Source organism: Galeopterus variegatus, unplaced genomic scaffold, assembly GCF_000696425.1.
Source record: "Galeopterus variegatus unplaced genomic scaffold, G_variegatus-3.0.2 Scaffold1617, whole genome shotgun sequence".
Classification (NCBI taxonomy): domain Eukaryota; kingdom Metazoa; phylum Chordata; class Mammalia; order Dermoptera; family Cynocephalidae; genus Galeopterus; species Galeopterus variegatus.
In genome coordinates this window covers 450488-471800 of record NW_007727728.1, presented here as the reverse complement: position 1 = coordinate 471800, position 21313 = coordinate 450488, and the positions used below count along the sequence as shown (strand labels likewise).

General features: G+C 37.2%; 1 protein-coding gene across 2 annotated transcripts in view; it reads right to left on the bottom strand.

The window, feature by feature from the left end:
- The window catches only part of STIL (SCL/TAL1 interrupting locus), a 67875-nt gene that overhangs the window by 19253 nt on the left and 27309 nt on the right, over positions 1-21313 (bottom strand). For both annotated transcript variants that reach the window (XM_008578003.1, XM_008578002.1), the window contains 2 exons: positions 7953-8118; positions 4968-5196 (listed from right to left, as the gene is read on the bottom strand). In XM_008578003.1, coding sequence (XP_008576225.1) covers positions 4968-5196; positions 7953-8118 — 395 coding nt within the window. The remainder of the gene's footprint in view (positions 1-4967; positions 5197-7952; positions 8119-21313) is intronic.

Here is a 21313-nt window from a genome sequence, read left to right as displayed (position 1 = left end):
AAAAAAAAAAAAAAAAAAAAAAAAAAAAAAAAAAAAAAAAAACCACTATTTGGGGGCCGGCCCAGTGGCGCACTGCTACAGTGCGCCACTTGGGAGCGCAGCGGTGCTCCCGCCGAGGGTTCGGATCCCACATACAGACCGGCCGCTCACTGGCTGAGCGAGGTGCGGGTGCAACACCGAGGGTTGCAATCCCGTAGCCGGTCCGGTACGGGCGCGACACTGAGGGTTGCGATCCGTTGCCGGTCACGAAAAAAGACAAAAAGGGAAAAAAAAAACAAAACAAAACACTATTTGGACTTCTTCCCCCAGAGATTCTGCACTGGCAATGGCGCGGGATTTATTTTTACTTTCAAATGCCATGGAGTCAAGAATTACTGCTTTAATGCTTTTAATTGGTTCACTCGTCTCTTGTCGATCTTACCTACCCCTCAAAGATCATTTTAAAAATATGTTTCCTCGGGGCCGGCCCGGTGGCGCACTGGATAAGTGCGCCGCTTGGGAAGCGTGGCGGCGCTCCCGCCCGAGGGTTCGGATCCCACATACAGACCGGTTCCCGCTCACTGGCTGAGCAAGGCGCGGGAGCGACACCGAGGGTTGCAATCCCGTTGCCGGTCCCCGGTCCGGTACGGGGGCAACACTGAGGGTTGCGATCCGTTGCCGGACACGGAAAAAGGGAGCAACACCGAGGGTTGCAATCCCGTTGCCGGTCCCCGGTCCGGTACGGGGGCAACACTGAGGGTTGCGATCCGTTGCCGGACACGGAAAAAGACAAAAGACAAAAAAAAATAAAAAATAAAAAATAGAAAAATAAAAATAAAAATATGTTTCCTCTATGATATCATTCTAAAACCCTGAGTATGTTTTCTTGCTTCTTTTACCTCCCTTTAGCACCTTTTTATTTCTTAATGTTGCAGATATTCTTATTTATATTACAGCTGTGTGTCTGTTATGTCTTGAGGAAATTTCTCTAAACTCTCTGAGCCTCGGGTTCCTCTTCTGTAAAACTGGGAAAATGATATCCACCTCCCTGGATTGAAAACAATGAGACAGAATTAAAGGAGATATAAAGTGCCTAGCACCATACCAGATATACACAGAGGATGATCCATAATTGTTAGTTCTCTTCATCTTCTGCTTCACCCCTGTGCCCCAAACATCAGATTCAGCCTTTATCTTCAACCAGGTTAACTAATTTAATGAAAACACCAGAACTCTCAGATGTAGAAGCAGAAATCCAGCCTTCAGAGATTTTATGGCTTTTTAAAGAATTACTTCCACTCAGCAGGATTTTCGTCACCCAAGCACTTGCAAAGCATTTTTAAGGAGAGTCTTTGTTAGTTACCGAGTTTGCCTTATTCCACTTTTAGCTAAATGATAACAGTAATTAGCTACTAATTTATATATATCAATTCATTTATCCTCACAACAATCTTATGAAATAGGTACTTTTATTATTCCCATTTTATAGACAAGAAAATGGAGTCACCAAAAGATCACAAGACCTGCCTCTGGTCATACTGCTGTGATTTAAGTCCAGGCAGTCTGACACCAGAGCCCTTCCTCTTAATCACTCTGCTATACTGTGTGCTCAGCATCTAAAAATATCTGTCTTGATGTCTAACCGAGCAAGCAAAAACAAAAGCTGAAAAAGATATAACTAAAACATTAAGGATTTCAAACCTCAAAAAACTTAAGATTAAAAAGAAATTTTAAAATATGATTCCAATATGCCAAGTATTATTAGGTATATCCAAAGTATGGCTTCTAAACAAAAATAAGAATTATTTTAAAAGAAAGTCTCTAAACTGAGAGAACTGCAAGTGGAAAAAATATACATATATATGTATATAAACAGAACAAAGTCTCTATAAATAGCACACACCACTACTTGCCACTGGGAAAAAGCAATCAATAACCAATCAAGCTGCAAAGCAAACAAATTTTTCTTTCACGGACTGCTTCAATACCAGAAAGCCTAATCCAGCAAGACATCCAAGGGGGAAGCCCAAGTAGTTAGGTGCCATCTATGAATACTCAGCAGTGGAAACCACAGCATGAATGAGACCAAATATTTGGGAAGGATTCTAGAAAAGCACCAAAATCACCATGGATATTGGAGATAGTATTTAATCCAAATCAATATGTTATGCTGAACAAAGATTAGATTTACATCTACTTATGTGTTGGAATCAATAAAGCTGATTAATTGCTCTGAAGAAGCAATTAACTTTGTTCTGTCAATTAACCCAGATCTGTTTCTGAAATTAAAAACCACAACAGATTGCAGATTTTTAAAGTTCTAACTCGAAAACCCCCACATAATTCTAGAAAGTAGTCTGCACTTTACAGAATTAGGAAGGATAAATAAAGATAACCACAGCTCATTCCTCTTTAGCCTCAGTTTCTACAATTATTTCAAATAAAATATGGCCCTATCTTGGGTCTCACCTTAAATTATTCTTCCCATCAGTGAACATTTACGAAGAAGCTAATATGGGGAATGAGACACTGGGTCAAGTTCTAAAGATAAGAGAAATGAATATGATCCCTACCCTGTAGGAACTCAATCTCATGGGGGAGATGTACACAAAAGATTTTTTTAATACACCGTGGTACATAAAATGAGTACTTGATTGAATTATATGATTAAAACATATTACTATACTAAAAGAAGGAGATGTTTCTCTTTAGATTTCTGGAGGGGCATGTTTATTATTATTGTAATCAGAATAATTTAAAATTTAAAATATTATCACAAGTTGGTAGAGTGTGGTGCTGATAACACCAAGGCCACGGGTTCAGATCCCTATATAGGGATGGCCAGTTGGCTCACTTGGGAGACCGTGGTGCTGACATCACCAAGTCAAGGATTAAGATCCCCTTACTGGTCATCTTTAAAAAAAGAGTCCATGGGGGCCGGCCTGTGGCTCACTCGGTAGAGTGCGGTGCTGATAACACCAAGGCCACGGGTTCGGATCCCATATAGGGATGGCCGGTTCGCTCACTGGCTGAGCGTGGTGCTGACAACACCAAGTCGAGGGTTAAGATCCCCTTACCGGTCATCTTTTTTTTAAAATATATATATATATATTATCACAAGGATTATTATAAAAAAAAAAAGTAACCCACTGCTGGTCCTATGCCACCTCACTGCCAAGTTCACTTCTTTTAACTGTTTCATGTGATATTACCCTGACATGGTTTTATACCCACATTATTTTTTTACCTTCAAAATTTATCCTACACCTGATCCCTTCCACCACAAGTCCAAGGCAGCTTCATCTCATTTGGTCTTTAGTCTACTAATCAGTCTCCCAATTTTCACTCTTAACCCCCTTTCTACAGAAAACTAGAACGGTCTTCAAAAAATGAAAACGAGACCATACCACTCCATTGTCTAAAATCCTCCAATAGCTTTAATGAACAGAGAATAAATTCAAAACTCCTTTTTATATCCTACGAAGTCTTACATAATTTGGCGGCTGCCTCTATCTCTAACTTCATTTCATACACTCTCCCTCTCAGTCACTATGTCCAGCCACACTGGCTTTCCGGCTTGTTTTTGGGACTGTCAAGCTCATGCTCATCTCAAGGGTCTTTACACTTGACATTTCCTCTGCCTGGAACACTCTTTCCCAGATATCCTCATGACTGGCTCCTTCTCATTGTTCAGGTCACTGCTCAAATGCCACCTTCTCAGAGAAGAATTCCTTCACCACACCCTACTTAATATATCACCTCACTCCCATGCTATCATCCCAGTTAAGACTCCACTTGATCATCCTGTTTTATTTCCTTCAGAACAGTTGTCACTATATGAAATTAAATTATTTGCTGCTTATGTGGTTAAATTCCATAAGGTTAGGAGCTTTGTCTAACCTACTGCTTGATCACTAGTGCCTAGTTCTATGGTAACACATAACAGAAGCTCAAATAATATTTGTTGAATTTGTTTTCCAAATTTGCTAAGAATCTGAATTACTTTGGAATCCTTATTTAATAGAACACTTCATAATGAAAAATTTCAAAGAACTATTTAACAAAACACTATACACAATCAATTTCAAAAATTACTAACTCACAGCCAATATCATTTCATCTATACACCTAGTCATTTCATCTCCTCCACATTATTTTGAAGCAGATCTCAGATAACATTTCACATATAAATATTTAGGTTGTATCTCTTAACAATAAAGACTTTTCTATACATAAATGCAATATGGAGAATTTTTAAAATTTTACAAAATTTAGGCCCCATTTCCATTTGGAAATATCTCCAGGGTGAGGCCTTGAACATATGTATTTTTGAAGTTTTCTTCAGATGTTCTGATTCAGCTAGACTAACACATCCAATGACTGACATCTCTGAATAATTTTGGAAGGCTCAGTATGGTCAGTTACATAGAAAACATACCAGGTAAAGACACCAATGAAAACAGCATTTAGAAAATAAATGGTTTCTGAGTTAGATCAAAACAATACTAGAATTTAAAAAGAGAAAAATCACACAGAATGGTGACTATAATAAATAATGATGCATTGTGTATTCCAAAGTTGCTAAGAGCAGATTTTTAAATGTTTCACTACAGTAAGTATGTGAGGTGATGGATGAGTTAATTAGCCTGATTTAATCACTCCACATTGTAAACATACACCAAAACACCACATTATACCCCACAAATATATACAATTATTATATGCCAATTAAAATAAGATTTATTTATTTATTTATTTTTTTAATAAAGATGACCGGTAAGGGGATCTCAACCCTTGGCTTGGTGTTGTCAGCACCATGCTCAGCCAGTGAGCAAACCAGCCATCCCTATATGGGATCTGAACCTGCAGCCTTGGTGTTATCAGCACCGCACTCTACCGAGTGAGCCACGGGCCGGCCCTAAAATAAAATTTAAAAAGAAAAAAGAAAATAAGAAGTAGGATGAAATATTGAATCAAAGAGACCTTACTTGGATATAGAAACTAGCTGATTAAATTCTTCCACAGCAATGTTGCTCTCTTCAAAACTGGGAATATCAACTGCTTTTAACAAAGATGCACTCTCTGGAGGACTTGTGACTTCATTATTAATATCAACAGAAAAATTCATGTCCTCACTGGAAATCTTGGTATCATCCTGCTTCAGCTGAGAGTCAGGCTCTTGATCAGCACCTGCTGCATTCCAAAACAAGCTAGCACCTGGAGGTTAAATGATTTAATAGATACTGAAAGAAATATTCAACAATAAAAATAATATTCTGACAAATGTTTGTTAAGATTAGCTGTATTATTTTAAAACAAAAAAATAATATAAATTAAAAAACATTTTAAAAAAAATTACCTAGAACTGTTTTCAGCTTATATTTCTTTAGAAATGCCACACAGAAGTAGGTGAAAGAAAGAAAATCAGGGGACAAAGGAAAAGAGACATCCTGGGCCCTGGCTCTTCAGGAGTGGCTCTGAAATGAACTGCTTTATATATTAAGGTCCTCAGTATAATTTGTGGGGTGGGGTATGTGTGTTAAAAATTGCTGCTTTAAATAATAGGCGAAAATTTATAAAATACAAATCCCTAGGTTCACTGGTTTTGATCCTTAAATACAATATTTTGGATACTGTATTAGTGATGCATCAAACATATGCAGTATCAGGCAAGTATTTAAAAATCAAATGTTTCCCAAGCTTGCAAATGTGTTATTATCTGCTTACTGTTTTGTTTTTTTAATTAATTCACTTTATTTTCATCTAGTCTCATCATTTCTGCAAAATCATAGATTTGATGTGCTCCTTATATCTCTTCCAAAACTCATAAGAGTAAATACACCTACAAATTTAAAAATATTCACCTATATACCACCCCAAATCATTTTTTGAACCATGAGTTGTACACATTCTGCAATTTGAGAAATTATGCTATACATGAGAGGTCTTCAAAAAGTTCATGGGAAGATTCATATTATCTTTTAATTCTATTTTTCTGCAAACTTTTCGAAGTACCCTTGTATAATGGATTAAAGAAATGTTAAAACCAAAATGTAAATATGAGCCAAAATGGTTTCTACTTTGAGGATCTATTTGGGTGATTTTACAAAAATAAATTAATAAAAGCAAGATTTAATTTTGCATTCACTTTTTTTAAAAAGACAATTCTGAAAAATCTAGATAGGTACTACTACTCTTCTATATATCAATATAGACTTTTAGGGAGTTAAGTATATTATAGAATAAGTGTGCTATTAAAAGTCACTTAGTTCAAATGACTATTCTACATATAAGTAATAACTACATATAAGTAACAACATATATATAAATAATAACTCAACATGAATCTATGAAGTTTTAAAATATTTGAATTCTGTAGAACATGTTTTAGAACTTAAATTATTTCAAAATACCAATTCAAACATGTGAATCACTTCATTCAACTATCATTTATTTATTCGCCACACATCATGTTTCAGGCATCATGTTAGGATTTAAAGCAAGGATTATACAGAATTTCTGTATTCCCCTCACTCAGTTTCCCCTGATGTAATCATCTTACATTACCAATATACATTTGTCAAAATCAAGAAACAACATTGGTACATTACTATTATTAAACTCCAGGCTTTGCATATATTTCACCAATTTTTCCACTAATGTCTTTTCTGTTCCAAGATCCAATTCAGGATACCACATTGCATTTAGCTGGAATAACTTTTTGTAGAGGGTTAGAAATCTTGATTCTCATTTGACTTTTAGAATAGGGTTTTTAGGTAATGCATGTATGGGACAAAAGTCCTCGGTTAAGAGACAATGGTCTACAGCCAGTGGGCAAAAGCCTATCTAATCAACTCTAATCACTGTTTAGGTATGGGATTGGATACTTTAATGATTTTAGAGCTAACAGGTAGTTGACATACCAATCCTGTTAAGATATTTTAAAGAATTGCTGAAGGGAAAAATGTGAAAAAATGTTTGCTAAGGGCAAACTATTTGTTGGTGGAAACTTTAGAAACAATTATACTTAGATTTAATCATAAGAATGTAACTTTTGCTTAAATCATTTAAGGAGAGGTTATATTTTAGATAATGATTGCAGTTTGACCAACTTAGCTTTTCACAAACTGTACTTTGGAATGTCACATTGTTAATTTTAATGATGTTACTAGTTTCCATTGCTTAAGCTATACTTAGCCATAGATAACTTTTGTCACACTGCCCATGTTTTTGTGTCCTTTCGAAATGATTGAATCAACTGATTTTTCTTGTGAAACTTCCTTGTCTTTACAATAAAAACAGAAGCTAACTTTGGGTCAGGGCTGTACCCAGTTTTCTCCTTCTAATAGAGAAGTTGCTGAGGTATACAGTCCCGTTGGGCTTCTCATTGCATTCATGTTGCTTTGAGTAATCCCTTTTTGTGTCTCCATTACAGAGAGAAGTGTAACAATTTTTCAGTCCTTACTCTTTCTCATCGCCACATCCAATTAGTTATCAAATCTTATCAACACCCTACATGACCCTTCCTTGTCATTCTTATCACCAGCACAACTACGACACAGAGTCTTGGTTTTCTCACTGAGCCCATGTTATTTTCTCTATCCAATCTGTTCTCTCATTCCTTAACTCCACCTACTGAAATCTTACATACCCTTCAAGGCCCAGATTCAATAATACTGCACAGATGAAACCTTTCCTGATCCTTTAAACTACAAATGATTTCTCTTATTAGAATTGGGTCCAGCCTAGAAAAATAAGAGAACTAAACAATATCGTGTTATGTGGTTTCATATGTTTTCAGGTATAGTTTCATTTTATAAAGAGTTAAATTACACAAAGACCTAAACAATTTATACTCTCATCACCTTGGTTTTGGTTATATTGAACTGTGAACCAATTGCAATGTAAAAATTCAAAAAGCGGATATGAAAAACATTTTTAAAAAATTCCTTATGAATAAAAAATGAAATTACCTGTGCTCACAGCAATGCTTACACTTTTTCTCATGTTCAAGCCAGGGGAAGACTGTGCTTCCATGGAAATCAACTCCATCTGTCTTGCAGCTTGCACTGTGTCATCAACAGCAGTCGTCTGAGGGGAACAAGGGTTCAGAGACTGTGCTTCCAACAAACGCTGAATCTGTATCAATTAAAGACATACTTTAAATTGACAGTGAAGTAATCAACAAACTTGGCAGCAGAGTTTAATAATGAATTACAAAGTGCCCCAATTTTCTCACATTTCAATTAGACCATACCATGAAACTTATTCAATATAGAAAGTCATTATCATTAGCTGTTAAGAAGAACTTTAAGCTAAGTATAAATATGAGTGAAACATTAAAATGTTTAGATTAGTATTCATAAATTGACACTGATATAGAAAATTCTGAAATATTTTCAACTGAACATTTTATTCCTATTTCACTTATAAATTAAAAGATTAGAGGTATCCTCTGACTCCATGTGACAAATATTGAACATTCTATACAACATTCTTCTCATAAAGGTTAATCAGAATTTCTCATGTTTCTCCATGCTGAAATTGAAAATATTACTAACAATAGCTAACATTTATTAAGTGCTTTTTGTTTGCAAGCTTTTAATTATAATTTTTACAATAAGACCGTGAAGAGTACACTACTATTAAATATATTTTACAGATAAGAAAACCTGAGACATTGAAAAGTTACTTGTCCAGGTCACATAACTAGCAAGTAGCAAAGCTGAGGTTCAAACACCAAAAGGCTTCCCTCCTCCTTTTTCAATTGAGATATAATTCTCATACCACAAAATTCATTGCTTTAAAAGCACACAATTCAGCAGTTTTTCATATATTCGCAAAGTTTGCAAACATTAGCACTAATTCCATAACATTTTCATCAAACCCCAAAAAACTGTTTGCATTAGTAGTCACTCCCATTGCCCATCTCCCCAGCCCCTGGCCACCAGTAATATACTTTCTATCTCTATGGATTTCCCTCTCTGGACATTTCATATAAACAGAACTATATAATATGTGGCCTTGTGTCTGGCTTCCTTTATTTAGCATAATGTGTTCAGGTTTCAACCATGTGGTAGCATTTATCAATACTTTATTCCTTCTGATTGCTGAGTAATATTCCATTGTATGGATGTTATATTGTGTTTATCCATTCATCAGTTGACAGATATTTAGGCTGTTTCCACTTTTGACTATTATGAATAATACTGATATGGACATTTATATACAGGTTTTTGTATGGACATATTTTTTCATTTCTCTTGGGCATATACCTAGGAGTGTAACAGCTTCCCTTTTTAAACACTATAACTGTCTTATTTCCCTATAAATGGTACTATGGTGTTCAACTACTCTCATTTATTTTCGTGGATTAACCTTATTAATATTGGAAAATAATTATTATCAATAAATTATTAAGGTCCATAGAAATATGAGGGGTCCTCAAAAAGCTCGTGGAAACATTCATATTGTCTTTTAATTCAATTTTTCCATAAACATGGCATTGGGGTCATGTGAACTTAAGTTTAAATACCACTGTGCTACCTTTTGGAAAAGTTACTTAACTATTATGAGCTTCAATATCACCTAACAATAAGGTTGTTGTGAGAATTAAAAGAGATAAAATAGCTGTAATTTGTTGAGTGCTTACTATAGTCAGGTCCTATACTAAGCACTTTATATATATTAACTCATTTAATCTTCAAATCTATGTACTGATCATCTCTCCCATTTTACACGAGAAAAGTAAGGTTTAGAGAGATCATGCAGGAAACACTCCAATAGAAGACTTATATATATTCAGGGCCTAAAATTAATCAGCCAGTATGTTTTAAAAATGTATTTTCTTCTACTACCTTTATTTACAGGAGAAAGAAACTAGACCTGTACCTCTCACCATATACCAAAATCAACTCAAAATGGATTAAAGGCTTAAGTACAAGACCTGAAACCATAAAACTGGAAGAAAACATAGGAGAAAGTCTTTGCCCATATGACTGGGCAAAGACTTTATGAATAAGACTCTAAAAGCACAAGCAACAAAAGAAAAAATAAATAAATGGTACTATATCAAACTAAAAAGCTTCTGCACAGCAAAGGAAATAATCAACAGAGTGAAATGACAACCTATAGAATGGGAGAAAATATTTCCAAACTATACATCCAACAAGGGATTAATATCCAGAATATACAAAGAACTCAACTATACAGTAAATAAAACAACCCAACTAAAAAATGGACAAAAGAGCTGAACAGACATTTCAAAGAAAGACATTCAAATGGCCAACAGGTACTTTAAAAAATGCTAAACATCACTTATCATCAGGGAAATGAAAATTAAAACCACACTGAGATAGCATCTCACCCCAGTTAGACTGACTTTTATCAAAAAGACTGAGAATAACAAATGCTGGTAAGGATGTAGAGAGAGGGAATTCACTGCTGGTGGGACTGCAAATTAGTACAGCTTCAATGGAAAACAGTATGGAGATTTCTCAAACACCTACAGATAGATCTACCATACAATCCAGCAATCCCACTTCTGGGTATATACCCAAAGGAATGGAAATCATCATGTCCCATGTTCACCGCAGCTCTATTTACAATAGCCAAGATATAGAACCAACCTAAGTGTCCACTGATGGATGAATGGATAAGAAAAATGTATATACACACTATGGGATACTACTCAGCCATAAAAAAGAATGAAATTCTGCCATTTGCAGCAACTGGATGAGCTTGGAGAAAATTATGTAAGTGAAATAAGCCAGGAATAGAGAGAAAAACACATGTCCTCACTCATAAGTGGGAGCTAAGAGAGAAAGAAGGAAAGAAAGAAAGATCACAGTGGGGCTTTGGACTGGCAGAGGGAGAGAACATATCTCGGGATGCTGGGGGTGGAGGGGGAGGGAGGTTGGGGAGATGCTGAGTAGGGGCCATGGGGAATAATGGCAATTTGTGGTAATAGGCATGCTGATAGCATTGGTCTGATCATCACATCTTGGACACAAGTTATGACTATCAGCTTTATACTCCATAAATATACATAATCAAAAAAAAAAATCCTGGAAATAAAGAATACATTATCTAAACTGAAAAGCCTGAAAGAAAGCTCCTAAAGCTGACTTGACCAAAAGGGGAAAGAATCAGTGAACTCAAAGACAGAAGATATAAAATTATCCAATCAGAGGAGGGGAAGGAAAAAAAAAAAAAAAAGAAGAAGAAGAAAAATAAAACAGAATTGCAGTAATTATGGATGGGACTCATTCAAGTCAAGTAACTTCTGCATAATTAGTGTACCCAAAGGAAAAAAAAAGGAAGAGATCTGGAAAGCATATTTAAAGATGTAATGAACGAAAATTTCCCAAGTATGGAGAAAAATGACAGCACCCTGGCTCAAAGGTCACTAATCAAATTCAATCCAAAGAGAAACACTCCAAGGCACATCATAATCAAGTCATCAAACACCAAAGAATACTGAAAACAGCAAGAGCAAAGAAACACACATTCAACAGAGCCCCAATAAGCTCTTGGCAGATTTCTCAGTAGAAATCCGTCAGGCCAGGATACAGTGGGGTGATATATTCAAAGCGATGAAGGAAAAAGACTATCAACCAAGAATTCTGTATCCAGCAAAACTAACCTTTAAATATGAAGAAGAAATAATGATTTTCCCAGACAAACAAAAGCTAAGGGAATTCATCAACACTAGACCTGCCTTACAAGAAATGCTTGATAGAGTTTGGATGTGTTGTCCCCTCCAAAACTCATGCAGAAATTTGATCCCCAGTGTGGCAGTGTTGGAAACTGACTGAGTCATGGGGGCGGATCCTTCATGAATGGATTAATGCTCTCCTGGGGGGAGGGAGGATTAATGAATGAGTTCTCGCTTTATTAGTTCCCACCAGAGCTGTTTGTCTAAAAGACACTGGCACCTCCCCTCTCTCTTGCTTCCTCCCACCATGTGATCTGCTTGTACCCGCCAGCTGCCTGCCACTTTTTGCCATCAGTAGAAGCAGCCTGAGGCCCATGCCAGATGCAGCTGTCCCAGAATCGTAAGCCAAATAAACCTCTTTTCCTTATAAATTACCCAGTCTCAAGTATTTCTGTTATAGCAACACAAACAGATTAAAACAACGCTAAAGGGAGCTCTTCAAGCTGAAAGAAGACAACACTAAAGTGTAACAAAAAAATCTGAAGGTACAAAACTCACTAGTAAAGAAAGTACACATTCTCAGAATATTCCAGTGTTGTAAGGGTGATGAATAAACCACTTATACCCTTACTATGAAGAATAAAGGACAAAACCAACAAGATAATAACAAATTCAACAACCCTATAAGAGATAGGCAATATTAAAAGATGTAATCTGAAACAAAATGTCAAAAAGCGTGGGGGCGGAACAACATTAAAGCTTACAGGTGGCTTTGGTTTTTTCCTTTTCCTTAGTGACCAAAGCTAAGTTGTTATTAGTTTAAAATAATCTTTTATAACTATAACATGTTTCTTTGTAAGCCTCATAGTAACCATAACACAAAAACGTATAATAGACATACTAAAAATAAATAGGGAGAAATCAAAATACACTACCAGACAAAACCACTTAATAAAAACGGAAGAAAGTTTAAGACTGGAAAAAAGTGAAAAAGCATCTACAAACAACCAGAATAAAAGTAATAAAATGGTAGTAACAAGTCCCTATATATCAATAATAACTCTAAATGTAAATGGATTAAATTCCCCAATTAAAAGACATGGGGGCTAAATGGATTTTAAAACAAGGATCAACAATATACTGCCTACAAGAAACTTACTTCATCTATAAGAACAAACATCAACTGAAAGTGAAGGGATGGAAAAATATATTTCATGCAAATGCAAATCAAAAAAGACAGGACTAGCTATTCTTAAATGAAATAGATTTTTTTTTTTTTTTTTTTTTTGTCTTTTTTTGTCTTTTTTCGTGACCAGCAACGGATTGCAACCCTCGGTGTTGCCCCCGTTCCTCGCTCAGCCAGTGAGCGGCCAGTCTGTATGTGGGATCCGAACCCTCGGCGGGAGCACCGCCGCGCTTCCCAAGCGGTGCACTGTAGCAGTGCGCCACCGGGCCGGCCAGGATGAAATAGATTTTAAGCCAAGAAAAGTAAAAAAAAAAAAAAGACAAGGAAGATCCCTATATAATGATAAAGGGATCAATTCAACAAGAGGACATAACAATTCTAAATATATACACACATGACTCCAGACCATCCAGATACATAAATCAATACTACTAGACCTAAGGGGAGAAATAGATTCCAATGCAATAATAGTTGGGAACTTTAATAGCCCTCTTTCAGCAATGGACAGATCATCCAAACAGAAAATTAACCAAAAAACATTAGAGAATGTTAGAATCTCTACTCTAGACCAAAGACCTAATGGGTATTTATAAAACATTTCATCCAATGGCTGCAAAATAAACATTTTCTCAGCAGCACATGAAACATTCCCTAGAATAGATCAGATGTTAGGATACAAAACAAGTCTCAACAAATTTAAATAAATTGAAATCAGGGCCGGCCCGGTGGCGCACTGGAGAGTGCGCTGCTTGGGGGTGTGGCGGCGCTCCCGCCGAGGGTTCAGATCCCATGTGGAGACCGGTTCCCGCTCACTGGCTGAGCGCGGTGCGGGCGCAACACCGAGGGTTGCGATCCCGTTGCCGGTCCCCGGTATGGGCGCGACACCGACGGTTGCGATCCCGTTACCGGTCAGTAAAAAAGATAAAAAAGATAAAAAAAAAAAAAAAAAGGAAAAAAAACTGAAATCATACCAACTATCTTGTTGAACCACAATGGAATAAAACTAGAAATCAGTTAGAGAAGGGACACTGGAAACTGTACAAATACAGTGGAAATTAAACCACATGCTCCTAAATAATAGATGGGTCAAAGAAGAAATTTAAAAAGGAAATTAAACAATACCTGACGCTAAGTGAAAATGAAAACACAACATACCAGAACCTATGCAAAAGCAGTTTTAAGAGAGAAGTTTATAGCAATAAATATCTACATTGAAAAACTAGAAAGACTTTAAATAAGCAACCTAATGTTACACCTCAAGGAAATAGAAAAACAAGAACAATCTAAGCCCCAAATCAATAGGAGAGCAATAGCAAAGATCAGAGCAGAAATGAATGAATCATAGATTTAAAAAAAATACAAAAGATTGATAAAACAAAGAGTTGGTTTTTTTGAAAAGATAAAATTGATACACCTTTAGCTAGGATAACAAAGAAAAAAAGAGAGAAGACTCAAAATAAAATCCGAAATGAAAAAGGAGACATTGCAACTGATACCACAGAAACACAAAGGATCATAAGAGACTATTATGAACAACTATGTACTAACAAACTGGCAAACCTAGAAGAAATGGATTAATCCTTGGACACATACAACTTACCAAAGTTGAATTATGAAGAATTAGGAAACCTAAAGAGACCAATAACCAGTAATGAGATTGAAGCAGTAATAAGTCTCCCAAAAAAGAAAACCCCAGGACCAAGCAGCCTTACTGCTAAATTTTACCAAACATTTAAAGAAGAACTAATACCAATTTTTCTCAAATTCTTCTGAAAAACTGAAGAGGAGGGAATACTTCCAAACTCATTCTTTGAAGCCAGCATTACCCTCATACCAAGACCAGAAAAGATATAACAAAAAAGAAAACTGTAGACCAATATTCCTAATGAACATAGATGCAAAAATCCTCAACAAAATACTAATGAACAGAATCTAACAACATATTAAAAGGATCACTCACCAGGACCAACTGGGATTCATCTCAGGGATGCAAGGAATAGAAGGAATATACCTTAACACAGTGAAGGGCATATACGACAAACCCACAGCTAGTATACTGAATGGACAAAAATTGAAGGCTTTTCCTCCAATCTGGATAAAGATTAGAATGCCTACTTCCCCTGCTTTTATCCAACATAGTACTGGAAGTTCTAGCCTGTGCAATACAAAAGAAAGCAATAAAGGGCATCCGAATCAGAAAGAAGGAAGTCAAACTATTCCTATTTGCAGATGACATGACATATACATAGAAAACCCTAAAGACTCCACCAAAAATTACTAGAATAAATGAATTCAGTAAAGTAGCAGGATACAAAATCAACACACAAAAATCAATACCAGTCCTATACATTAATAATAAAATATATTAAAAAGAAATCAAGAAAATAATTCCTTTCACAATAGCTACTTCCCCTCCCCCCCCAAAAGGAGGAGAAGAAGAAGAAGAAGAAGAAATTGAAGATGACACAAATAAATAGAAATATAGAGGCTGTTCATGGATTGGAAGAATTAATATCATCAAAATGTCCATATTACCCAAAGCAATCTACAGATTCAACACAATCCCTATATAAATACCAATGACATTCTGCATACAAATAGAAAAAACAATCCTAAAATTTGTATGGAACCCCAAAAGACGCCATATATAGCCAAAACAATCTTAAACAAAAAGAACAAAGTTGGAGGCATAACACTTCTTCAAAATATATTATAGTATAGCTTTAGTAACCAAAACAGCATGGTACTGGCAGAAAAACAGACAAATTGATCAATGAAACAGAATAGAGTCCAGAAATAAACCCATGCATCCACAACCAACTGATTTTTGACAAAGGTACCAAAAATATTCATTGGGAAAAAGACAGCCTCTTCAATAAATGATGCTGGGAAAACTGAACATCCACATGCAAAGACTGAAAACTAGACCCCTCTTACCATACACAAAAATCAACTCAAAATGGGTTAAAGACCCATACTTAAGGCCCTAAACTATGAAAGTACTGGAAGAAAACATATGGAAAACACTATACTAAATGGGAGTGGACAGTGCTTTTTTGAACATGACACCAAATACACAGGCAACTAAAGCAGAAATAAGACAAATGGGACTACATCAAACTAAAACCCTTCTGTATAGCAAGGGACACAATCAACAAAGTGAAAAGACAACCTACAAAATGGCAGATAGTGAGGGCCAGCCTGTGGCTCACTTGGGAGAGTGTGGTGCTGATAACACCAAGGCCACGGGTTCAGATCCCTATATAGGGATGGCTGGTTACCTCACTTGGGAGAGCGTGGTGCTGATAACAGCAAGTCAAGGGTGAAGATCCCCTTACCCGTCATCTTTTATAAACAAACAAACAAACAAATAAAAGAATGGGAGAAAGCGTTTGTAAACTACACATCAGAAAAGGGGCTAATATCCAGAATACATAAGGAACTCAATAGCAAAAAATTAAATAACTCAATTAAAAAATGGGCAAAGGACCTGAACAGACATTTCTCAAAAGAAGACATACAAATGGCCAACAAGTGCATGAAAAAATGTTCAACATCACTGCTTGCCAGGGAAATGCAAATTAAAACCACAATGAGATATCACCTTACTCCAGTTAGAAAGGCTATTATAAAAAAGACAGAAAATAACAAATTTTGGAGAGAATGTGGATAAAAAGGAATTCTCCTACACTACTGGTGAGAATGTAAATTGGTATAGTCATTGTGGAAAATAGTATGGAGATTTCTCAGAGAACTAAAAATTGAACTATCATACGACCCAGCAATATCACTACTGGGTATACACCCACAGGAAATGAAATCAATATATCAAAGAGATACCTGCACTACATGTTCATTGCAACACTATTCACAGTAGCCAAGAGATGGAATCAACCTACATGCCCATCAACGGATGAAAGGATAAAAAAACTATGATATATATACAATGGAATACTATTCAGCTATTTTTTATTTTTATTTTTATTTATTTATTTATTTTTTCCTTTTTGTCTTTTTTACTGACCGGTAACAGGATCGCAACCCTCGGTGTCGCGCCCGTACCGGGTACCGGCAACGGGATCGCAACCCTCGGTGTTGCGCCCACACCACGCTCAGCCAGTGAGCAGGAACCGGTCTCCACATGGGACCCAAACCCTCGGCGGGAGCGCCGCCGCGCTCCCAAGCGGCGCACTCTCCAGTGCGCCACCAGGGTGGCCCCATATTCAGCTATTTTTTTTTTCCTTTTTGTCTTTTTTTCGTGTCCGGCAACGGATCGCAACCCTCAGTGTCGCGCCCGTACCGGACCGGGACCGGCAATGGGATCGCAACCCTCGGTGCTGCACCCGCACCTCGCTCAGCCAGTGAGTGGGAACTGGTCTGTATGTGGGATCCGAACCCTCAGCGGGAGCGCCACCGCGCTCCCAAGCGGCACACTGTAGCAGTGCGCCACCGGGCCGGCCCATATTCAGCTATTTTTAAAAAAATTAAATACTGTCATTTGCAGCAACATGGATGGAACTGGAGACTACTACCACGTTAAGTGGAGGAAGCCAGACACAGAAAGACAAATAATGCATGTCTTACTCATACATGGATTTTTTTTTAAAAAAAGAAAAGTGGTTCTCATAGAAGTAGAAAGTAGAATGTTTACCAGAGGCCAGAAGGGGAGTGTGACGGTGGGGAGGGAAAGTGGTGGATTAACAAGTACAAAGCCATGCTACCTATTCTCAGTTAATCAATGTATAGTATATGCATGTATTGAAACAATACACTGTATCCCACAAATATGTACAAATAAATATTAAGATATAAATAAGTAAATAAAACTGTGAAAAAAGAACATGTCTTTTAAAAAAAGTAAAACATTTAAGACAAACTGTAAGAAATATCACATACATATATAAGGAACTAATTTCCTTAATATTCAGTGAGCTCTTATAAATTATTCAGAAAAGGACTTAGTAGAAAATGGGTAAATAGATACTTTTTACAGAAAGAATACAACTGGCTGATAAACAATAATTAATATTACTTATAATAACACAATACAAATTAAAAGTTTGTACTTAGAAAACTGATAATAATTTAAGAGTTTGATATGTCCAGTGTTGGAGAGATAGAAAAATGGTTTTGGAGTGTTAAGTTGGAATAATCTTTCTGATGGTCATTTTCACTCATTCAACTAACAAAATACGTATTAAGCAACTATTATTACATGTCAAGTACTATATAAGGTGTTAAGAACACATGATAAATGTAAGGTCCCTCTATAGAGCTTACTTTCTATCATAGATAGACCAAAAAAAATATATGCAATTAAGGACTGAATGATAAGAAGCAAATAGCCATTAGAAGACCAGAGGAGAAATGTTTCAAAGTGAACTGCAAGCTAAAGTGTAAACATGCTCTGGCATGTTTGAAGAACAAAAAGCATACCTCTGTAGTTGAAGTATAGTGAACATGGAAGATAGTGGTAAGAGATATGTTGGCAGAGGGAGACAGAAGACAAATAGCAGAGGGCTTTGAGGGCCAAGGTAAGAAATCTGGATTTTATTCTAATTGCAATGAAAAACCATCGGTGGATTTTGAGCAGGAGTACTATGATCTGATCTGAGCTTTAAAAAGACAGTTGTGATGTTTCCAACAGGAAAACATGAAGGGACAGTACTGGAAGCAGCAATATATCGTTATGATTAGATAATGGTTTGAATTAGGGTGGTAGCAGGGAAGATGGTAAATAGTTAAATTCAGGATATATCTAGAAAGTAGAGCCTGGGTTTTTGACTCCTGAGAATTTGGCCTGAGTGACTGGATGAGAGGTGATATGAGTAAATGAACTGAGATAATAATGATAATGAAAATAATAGTAATAGTTAACATTTACTGAGCACCAACTATAGGCCAGGCACTACTGTAAGCCCTTACCTAGTAACTCATTCAATCCTTAGAACTCCATACAACTATGCATATCCCTATTTTGTAAATGAGGAAAGTGAAGTCAGGGAGGTAAGGTAACTTGCCCACTGTCATGTAACTTGTGTTACCTAGAAACTGGACTAGAATCCAAGGAATCTGGTGCCAGAACCTACTTTTTTAACCACTATACCAAAATGAGACTTGAAATACCAGGAGAGGAACAAGTTTCAGGTATCTTCAAACGCTTAAAATTTATGTTCCTTTTGACTTCACAATTTTATTCTAAGGAATCTATGGTATAGAGACACTTGCACATATGCAGTTAGATGCAAGTATAAGGATATTCACTGTTGCATTGTTTGCAACAGCAGAAACATCAAACTGTTTAAATATTCCAATAGGAATATTTAGAAAATATTAGAGAAAAATTAGAAAATTTGCTGTAAACTTTAGAACAGAATCCTCTGCAGAATAAGGAAGTTCTATATGTATGAAGGGACTTCAAAAAGTTCATGAAAAATGGAATTAAAAGATAATACACATCTTTCCATAAACTTTTTGAAGTCCCTTCATATAGAAAATGTCTAAGGTACTTTTTAAAAAGATGGTACCCAAACAAAAAGTTCACGTATGAAGAAAATACTATGTGAATTTACCACATAAACACTTCCTATATCATATTTTGTATTCTCCAACTATAATGATTCAGATAATCTAGACCAGAGCCTGCAGTCTATAATATTACATTTTTTTTTCCTTTTTGTCTTTTTTCATGACCGGTAACGGGATCGCAACCCTCGGTGTCGCGCCCGTACCGCTACTGGCAACGGAATCGCAACCCTCGGTGTCGCGACCACACCGTGCTCAACCAGTCTCTATATGGGATCTGAACCCTCGGCGGGAGCACCGCTGCGCTCCCAAGTGCCGCACTCTACCAAGTGTGCCACTGGGCCGGCCATATAATATTACATTTTAAATATAAAAATCTCAAGAAACTAAGATTTCTAAATAAGGTAAAGGAGCCTTTAAGCCTCTATTAGTCCTTTTTTTTTTTTTTTTAACAAGACAGGAAATAAATAAGAATTCTTTTCAATGTGAAAATAGCTACACTAAAATTTTTGCTAAATGTTTATGATTTGTTAAAATCCAATTTATATTTTATAAGCTCAAAGAATTTACCTACGTCTAAAAAACAGCAAAGCTAAATTTTTCTCAGGTGTTCCTATCCAAAGTGTTTTTAATTTGAAAAACATCACGTCTTTTTTTTTTCCAAAATACAAATGCTGATTCCAATTTTATAAAACAAAGATCTTTCTGAAAACATCACATGTATGTATGACTATTACACATATATGTGCATAGTTATAGGATCACGAAAAAAATATGAAAGAATAAATTTCAGATTGTTCCCATCAGTATTAGGGGGAAGAGCGGAATAACTGGCTTGGGGTAGGTATGTGGAAGGATGTCGGTGAGGAAAGAAAGAAAAGCAGACAATACGTGCAGACTACATTAGGCAAGGACATAATAAAAATACAAAGAACTGCAGAAAAGGGAACATTTCAGAATAAAGTGAGTAAAACAAGTCCAGCATATATATAGAGAGGTTCTAAAACTATTCCCTAAAATGCTCTCTCTGCTTCCACCATCTTGCAATGTGAGACCCCTAAGTAACTGTTGCCACCACCAGGTAATGTTCCTTGGACTTTGGACTTCCCAGCCTCAGAAACTGACTTCCGGTCAAGATGGCGGAATAGACGGTCCCTACTGTCACTCTCTCCCACAAATCAACTGATTTAAACTATAAAAACATAACATCAAGTGCATATGGAACAGGGAGACGTCCAGCGGGGGAGGCAGAAACTCTGCGAAGACCACATGCCCTGCGGGACTGCCATCACACGATCCGGCAGATAGGCTTCACTGCAGGCACCCGGCTCTATTCCCAGCTGGCCTAGTGCGCTCGGAGAAGGGAGACGTCTGGCAGGGGAGGCAGGAACTCCACGGGGACCACGCTGATGCCGTGCGATCCAGCAGCCTGGCCCAATGCGTACGGAGCACAGAGACGTCCAGCAAGGGAGACAGAAGCTCTGTAGAGTCCACACACCCTGTGGTGGGGCCGCCGCCGGGCGATCCAGCAGCAGGTAGGCTTCACCGCCACCACCTGGCTCCATCCCAAGCCCGGCCTAGTGCTCACAGAGCAGGGAGACATCCTGCAGGGGAAGGTAAGCTCTGCAGAGACCACACGCTCTGTGGTGCCTCGGCGCATCCCAGCAGCCCGGGCCAGAGCACAGAGAGCAGGGAGAAGTCCAGCACGGGAGGTGGAAGCTCAGCAGAGACCACACACCCTGTGGTACCGCCCCATGATCCAGCAGCCTGGCAGAGTCCAAGCTGACCAGAGAGGTGGCTCCCTAGAGAGGCCCAAGACCCAAGGCAACCACACACGCAAGGCACTAGTGGCCAACTGAGCAGTCACTGAGGTAGCCATACCAAATTGGCAACCACAGCAACATCTTAGTCTGTCAATAGTGTCAAACCTGTGGACTGTGAAACCCCCTGCCACAATGAATAAACAT